The following is an 8307-nucleotide window of genomic DNA, read 5'->3' on the forward strand; positions in this document are numbered from 1 at the left end:
CTTGTGCTACCAGCTGCTGTTCAGAAAAGTGACGACAGCTGTGTTATGACTGTTGTGCCTGTGTGTGATGGCTATTTACAGAGCAGGACACCCAGAGAGGATAATGATGGCCTTCTGTGTGAGCTTGCACTTTTGAGCGATGAAGATCGGCACTGGCAACAAACTGAGATGGACCGAAACAGAGATTAAGAGATTACAGTGGATGATTCAGTGCTGGATGCCAAATGTGTAGAAGCAACCGTTGGTTCCAAAAATTGCATTATTGTATTTATTATCCCGTGTCAACTTCAGAACCCAAGTAAACCACTGAACATCTACACAAAAAAAAAAATCACCTATTTCAACTTAGAACTTATTTATTATTATTATTATTATTATTATTATTTATTAAGTCAGTCAAATCAAATTGGCTATACAAGTCATTTCAACTTTTTTTTTAAATAGTTATAATTTGGGTTCAATTTTAAGTGTTTTTTGCACAATGCATTAATCCTTAGGTGACTTGCTATAGGGATAGTCCACCCAAAAATGAATATTCTGCCATCATTCACTCACCCTCATGTCATTCCAAACTTGCATGACTTACTTTCTTCTGCACAAAAGAGGATGTCATTATAAATGTCTCATTGGTTGTTTTTTTTTCATACAATGATTGTCAATAGGGCCAATGTGGATTTGCAAAGACAAAAACAGACAAAACATTCATTAAATTATCTTCTTTTGTGTTCTGCAGAAGAAAGTTATACAGGTTTGAAACAACAATGAGGATGAGTAATTGATGACAGAATTTTCATGATGATGGATGAACTCTCCCTTCAAAAATAGAGTTTCAAATAGTGGATAGTGCCTCCAGAAATGTTTGTTGTTTCATTCATCCTTCTTGTTTAATTTGCGGTAATCATACTCTTTTGCACAAACAGTGAGAGTTAGCTGCGAAAGCTGGATAACAGTTTGGTGTGAAGTGCCTGTATTTGTATGAAAAGTTTCTTCGTGATGTGATTGAGTTGCATTGTGGATATACGGCCTATAGCCTGGCGTGAGCTGACATGGCGCAGAGATTTGGGCTCAGGGTGGAGCTGTAATGTGAATACTATCTCCATCTCTTCAGGTAATGAGTTACAGCTCTGGCTCCTGACAGGCGAGTCACATTGCGTCAGGGCTTTAATAGAGGCCTTTAAATGGCTCATCCTTAGGAATGTACAATCCCATTCCCACCCACACACGCCCGCTGAGAGGAGAGGAGAGGAGAGGAGGAGAGACAAGGTGGCTAGCGTACAGTTGCGTTGTCCCGACAGAGAGCTGAGCGGAAATGTACCGCTGGAGGCAAAATGACGGCAACGAGAGCTGTGCGTGAGTTCGACTCACCGTGCGTGAGTTCGACTTGAGAGAGAGAGGGGGAGTTTTGCAGTTTTTGCCTTTGTCGTCTGCATGTCTGTGTGTGTGTGTGTGTGTGTGTGTGTGTGTGTGTGTGTGTGTTCATAGATACACTGCCATCTGCTGGCCACTGTTATTATCTCTATCTCTCTGAAGTCTATTTAAATCCAAAGAGGCACCAAACCCAAAAATCATGGTTAACTAAAACTACAAACTATTAGTTTTGTAATAAACTATTATATAAATGTTTGTTAAATGAAATAAATCTGAAGTAAAATTAAATATTAGATGAAAGGCTTAAACTTAATGTTAAATTAGACTTAGACTTAAATTAGAAATTTTGCCTTGGCAACTAAATTAATAACTGTAAATAAATAAAAACTAAAACTGAAATAAAAAATATATTAAACCTAAAAAATAATCTAAAAATTCATAACAATAAATGACAAAAGCACATCACAAAATTACTATTACAAAAAAAAGACCAAAAAAGAGAAATAAAAACTAAAATTAAACAAAAATAAACTCAAATTAAAACTGAAATAAATATTAATAAAACTATAAACATTATAAATATTGCTAAAATAAGATTGCAAACCTGTCATTATGTCTTAGGAAGTTCATATTCATCATTTGCTATTAATCAGATTTGTAAAAAATTTAATGGAATTAAACTGAAATAAGCTATTCTTTTATTAGTTCAATGGTCCTTCAGTATGGAAAATTAAATTTTTAAAAGTACAAATATTTTAAAAATATTAAATAAAGAGGAAACGTGAAAATACAACTAAATGCACAAATGAAATAAACCACAATAAATCACTGACTAGTTCTACACATATCTGCTTCAGTATAATGACTGCATGTCACGTCACCATTTAAAATCAGTTCAGTTCAGTTCATCTTTATTTATTTCTCGGAGACAATTTGGTTGCAACATACAAGCATATCACTTAAGCAAAAAAAAAAAAAAAAACACTTAATTTCCATACTGAAAAGTTTTAACTTAAATTAAATTTAAGTTAATTTAAATTTAAATTTAATGACCTTCAGAATCTTTCTCCCTCCCAGAGTAATCACTTCCATCTGGGACCTGCCCAGAGAGAGGCCCCAGATTGGAGGTAAGAGTTAGTTTCACACACACAGCATTACAGTATGAATCTCTACTCTCAGATCTCTGAAATGTGAAACTAGTTTAGGCAGACTACTTGATTAAATGAGAGCTTATGCTTTAGTTGTAGGAAAAGTGTCAACTAAAAGACCAGAAGACAAGTTACAAGTAGAAGAGGGGGAAAGATAAAGAAAAAGCAAGTTCACGTAACAGGAAGGGAGCACAGAAAAAAAAATCCATGCAACTGCCAGAAGACATCCATGAAACAACTGTAGCAAACATGTAAAATGATATGAAGGTCCCTCTTACTGTACTTACAGTAGAGTTAACAGAAACTCCGCCATCTGCTGGCCACCTTAATTTCCATACTGAAAAGTTTTAACTTAAATTAAATTTAAGTTAATTTAAATTTAAATTTAATGACCTTCAGAATCATTAAACATCAGAATTGTTGTATTCTTAGGTTGGATTCTGACAGATTTGTTTCATTCATCTTTATTTTGTTTAGACTGGTTATACCCACCTATCCAAGCATGAGCCGGTTTTCAGCCCATATACACCTGAAAAGTCAATAAAAGCTACGAGACAATGATGCCCATAACAATATGGGAGCACACAGGTGTGTGTCAGATGACTGAAGAACCACATCAGAGTTACCTGAGCTTTCATTCAGGTCTTTGAAAAAAATACTCTCAGCGAACAAACTGTCAGATGTTTTCACACTTCATTCCTCATTCTTTCCACAAGAGTGCACAAAAATCTCATTCTTTTTTAATTCAGGAAAACACCAGCAACATGCCTTAAAAGCAAATGGATGAACAAATGCAATTATTATTATTATTATTATTATTGTTATTATTATTATTATTATTAATTCACTATTACCCATTTAGTTTTAAGACAGAAAGGCTTGTCACTTTGGAAATGTAAAGGAAATCCTCCATTTATGACTTATGAGTCAAATATTTATTTGTCAGCTGCTTTGTTTTTTGTTTCCAGTTATTCATGGATTGTTCACCAGGATCTTCCTGTCTACGTTCCAGCTATAAGAACATTAACAGACCTTTGATGGGCTGATTGTGCACTACCTCCTTAAACAGTTAACGGATCACTTCACTTGCTACAAAAACAAAAACAAAAAAAAGCTGTGGGACTTCCCCTAGCTCCTGGCAAGCAAATATTTCAGTCATTTTACTGTAATTTTAGCAAACATTTATTTTTCAGTCTCAATTACACACACAGTTAAACTGTAATTCTGCATTATTGATGAGTCTGAGTCTGTTCACATGTTCAAGGTCTTTAGTAGGATGTTTGGGTTTCTCTGTGGACTGGCATGTCCAAAGAAAAACAGCTCCTCATCACACACACACACACACACCACTGTTTATCCAACTGATTTTCTCACTGATTTTTGTTCATTGCAACCCTAAAAAATGTTTGGTGTGCATACAGAAGTTACTCTTTAGGATCTTTTGATTCTCTGACCTCTTCACATCGACCCAACAAACACCAATAGTTCAATCTGTCATAAGTTGCCTGTTTGGAAACATAACTGTTATTTTCACACTGACCCAACAAAACCCAAAGACCACTGGAATGTTTGTTAGTATGAACTCACATTTGCATGCCATCACTGTTACAAATGTACATAACTGATGAATGAAACTAGCTCCAGATCAGTCAAATAACCACACTACTGTTTAAAAGTTTGGGGTCAGTACTTTTTTTTTTTTGACCAAGTGACAGTAAAGACATTTAAAATGTTCCAAAATATTTTTATTTCAAATAAATTATATTCTTTTGAACTTTCTACAAAAAATGTATCATGGTTTCTTCAAAAATATTAAGCAGCAAAACTGTTTTTAACATTGATAATACAAAGTGTTTCTTGAGCAGCAAATCAGCATACTAGAATGATTTCTGAAGGATCATGTGACTGAAGATATGATGCTGAAAATTCAAAATAGAAAACAATTACATGAAATTGTAATTATATTTTACAATGTTACATTTTATGTAACATTAATCAAATAAATGCAACCTTGGTGAGCATAAGAGCATAAACTTTTGAACAGTTTTTATCTTCAAATGTACTTTAACTTGCAGGCTCAGTGAGACTTGAAACAATCAAGCACTGTTTTGTTTTGGGGTGTTTTTATTTCCATTGGAAACAAGCATACAACCAAAGACAACCAAAGTTCAACTGATAACATGACAGCAATTACGGAAGGAAGAGGAATCGAGAATGTCTGACCTTTGATTCAGTTTCTAATCTGTTACTTGTCTATCTTTTTCTCCCTTTTCACACAAAGATTCAAATAAACATCACTGACATAGTTTACTTTCAGAATCACTAATAAAAATAACACACACTCGCTCTCTCTTATCACCACTTCTCTCTCTCTTTTACCACAGTCACAGTATGTGTGAAAAGAAACTGTGTTAAAAGATACGGTGACATGGTGTGATAGTTGCGGGTGGGGTTTGTAAGAAGGTGCTAAGTCAAACCCAGCAAGAGTAAAGTGTTCTGCAGACCAAATGAATGAAGCTTCAGTCACGGGGAGGAGCCAGAAACTAAAGAGATGCAGAGAACGGCTCAGGACAGAGGACATGTGCACACAGCAGAGACTCAGAGACACAGGAAAATACAAGCCAACTGATAAGAAAGCTGGGAAATGACTTGGATTTTATGAAACTGGTATGTACCGATTGGAGAAATGAGTATTGCTAATGGGAAGACACGTTATGTGTCCACTTTCAGGATACAGCTGTCAAGCTCCCAGGGGGAGCCAAAGGGGGCCAACGGACAAGTGTCCCAATCCGCGCACATAACTACAATCCCCACAGCCGTGAAGAAGCCTGGAGAGACGTCCAATGCAGGCAAGTCTGGACATTTCTTCCAGCTACACACAAGTGTTTGTGAGTGTGTCTGTCAGTATTTGCATTCTTGAGAGAACCTATTTGTGTTTGTATATGCAGGCTGGTTGGATTCTTGTCTTTAAAAACATGTTTAGGTTAACCTGATCTGTACTTGCGGTTAAATGCGTGCTCTCTGCAGGAAGCATTGTTCTTAAAACAAGCCCTCTCAACAGTCGTTATGCTTAATAATCAGTTTTCATTCAACAGACATCAGAGAATGACAGGCACTTTGTTTTCACTTTCACTGCATTTGGATAACAATCAGGTGACGGAGGAGTTCACTGCACAACTGCATTCAGCCAGATTTAGACAGGGAAATCCTGAGCATTCTTATGTTTGACTTCCCCGTGGTTTGTTTACACCATACTATCTGCCTGAATGGATTTGTTTTTCACTATCAGGCTGATTTCTGATAAAGACATTTGCTTAGTAGCGTTCTCCCCTCCACCAATTATTATACAGTCCAGTGTGTGTGATATTCCGATATATACAGTGGGGTCCAAAACTCTGACACCACTAGTTGAAATGCTTCTATTTAGATTTTTTTTCCCTAAAGTAATACAATGTTTAAAGGGGTCATATGATGCTTTTTTAAAGATCATTATTTTGTGTATTTGGTGTAACAGAATATGTTGACATGCTTTAATGTTCAAAAAACACATTATTTTTCAAATACTGTACATTATTGTAGGTCCTATATGCCCCGCCTCTCTCAAACACTTCGTTTTCTACGAAAACTTGAAATCGCATCATATGACCCCTTTAACTATAAGTTATATTATCAGCAAAATGTTTTAGTAAGAACTAATGTACTGCATTTAAAAATGGATGACTTTTTGCTAACCTGCAATTGATGCCTCAAGGATCTATTTCTAATTTATATTTAATAAGAATTTAGAAAAACAATAAGATTTTTAAGAATGTAGATTATTTAAGTCATCCTACAGCCCCCTTGAGAGTTTGCTAAGGTCCCCTATAGTGGACCTAGACCACTGATTTAACTCATACAAACTTTTGTTGGTGTAACCTAATTTATCAGGTTTATTTAATCAGATTAAACATTTTTGAAAAACATAAAAACAGGTTGTATAGATGTTGCGACATTAAGCACATTTAGGTTACCTGAAAAAGCATTTTAATTTCTTCTTCATTTTACATCATTAATTTACTTTGTTTAGCAGGAAATGTTTCCTAAACCTAAAGCTTTCTGTGTATTTCCAGGTTTAAATGGGAAAAAAACACATATTTTTAAAGCGGTCTCAGACTTTGGAACGCCACTGTATCTTATCTGTCTCAGGATGCAAATTACGAACCAGGCAAGAGGTCACTATTGGCAGGAAATTCCTTCCTTGCTAATTTGAACTGCAGGCTTTTGTTATGTTTTCTATGCACCGGTTTGTGTAGGACATGTATGTTTGATGGTAGCGCTCAACTCTAACTGCACTATTACAACACTGCAGTTCCTTCCTTTCATTTTTTAGATCTTATCACCTGATACAAGACAGCTGAAGTACAAAGAATGAAACTTAAAACATTTCAGTTTGTTCTTCTCAGAACTAGAGTCACCATTTTATTTTTCTGACGCAGTGAGTTGCCAGAACCACCAGTAAAATAAAAAAAAATAAAAAAAAAATATATATATATATATATATATATATATACTGTATGTTGTTGTTTGCATGAACAAACAAGGATTATATGGTTACATTAGGCCAGGTCAAAAGACAGCAGATCATGTGATCTACCAGGTCAGTGAGAACAACAGTGTTTGGTCCAATGTTAAGACATCAAATAGGACTAGAATGACTTGTTCACTGAACTGATATTACATGGCATATATCCCTTGGCTGAATGAGATTAAAAAGACCACATCAGTTACTCAGACGTGTACATGAGACACTGCTGTAGATCCAGCATCACAAATAAAAAAACACAAAAGAGGCCTGTTACATTTTAAAGTTACTAAACACAAATACTTATGGGAGGTTAATTATATTAAACAAGGCTCCGCCCACAGCCTTGTATAAAAGTTAAGTGGCAGTATTTTAAGCAGAAACAGGTTTGTTGGAGGAGTGTCAGATGAGATCACAGTTATGTTAGTTATGTTGTACTTTTGTTGATCATTTCAGTATATTTTTGATGCTTTTTGCTCATTTATTTGGTGCTTCTGTTTCTAGACAGAAGTTGTGATAGCGAGGATGCTGAAAGATACAGCAGCTATTTACTCAAACACATCTCTTCAGCTGCTCTCTTCATTTATATGAGCCTTGTTTCTTCCTGTGTGAACTTATTGTTAAATACTATACATGTCACGGCGCGGTTAGGAAAACACCGTGTAAACAGGGGTTTGGGTCCAAATGCAGGTTTTTATTAAACGCAGGGAAAAACAAAGTAAACCCCAAAACGGAAACACAAACAGATATAAGAATCTGAAAACAGGCTCAGAACACAAACAGGGATATGACACAAAATCGGCAACTTAGTGCTTGCATCAGTCCAGGTAACAACAATTACAACCAGTAGTACAACTACACACAATCATTAATAATACGCCCAGAGTGGCGTGGGGAAGGCACATAAATAGCCCTCAGGATGGGCCACAGCTGTGTGTGAGTGAGTGTGTGCACAGGTGTGTGGAGTCAAGGTGACGGAGTTCAGGATGGGCAACATGGGAGATGGCGACCTCTGGTGGTGAGAGGGAGAATGAGCGGGCACCGCCGCTTCGGGAACATCGTGAGCGGGCACCGCTGCCTCGGGCAAACTGAGAGCGGCCACGGCCACTTCCGGAGCTTTGTGAGCGGACACCGCCGCTTCGGGAACATCGTGAGCGGGCACCGCCGCTTCGGGAACATCGTGAGCGGGCACCGCCGCTTCGGGAACATCGTGAGCGGGCACCGCCGCCT

The 8307-nt window shown here is 36.7% G+C and overlaps 1 protein-coding gene across 1 annotated transcript in view; it reads left to right on the top strand.

Moving 5' to 3' along the window:
- The first annotated feature begins 5085 nt into the window (after nucleotides 1–5085).
- LOC107674172 (myosin light chain kinase, smooth muscle-like) overlaps nucleotides 5086–8307 on the top strand; it is a 31273-nt gene continuing 28051 nt past the window's right edge. The window contains exon 1 of the mRNA XM_016468073.1: nucleotides 5086–5365. Within this exon, the coding sequence (XP_016323559.1) occupies nucleotides 5203–5365 (163 nt within the window). The 5' untranslated portion in view covers nucleotides 5086–5202. The remainder of the gene's footprint in view (nucleotides 5366–8307) is intronic.

This window comes from Sinocyclocheilus anshuiensis, unplaced genomic scaffold (assembly GCF_001515605.1).
Source record: "Sinocyclocheilus anshuiensis isolate Anshui unplaced genomic scaffold, SAMN03320099.WGS_v1.1 scaffold893, whole genome shotgun sequence".
Lineage (NCBI taxonomy): Eukaryota > Metazoa > Chordata > Actinopteri > Cypriniformes > Cyprinidae > Sinocyclocheilus > Sinocyclocheilus anshuiensis.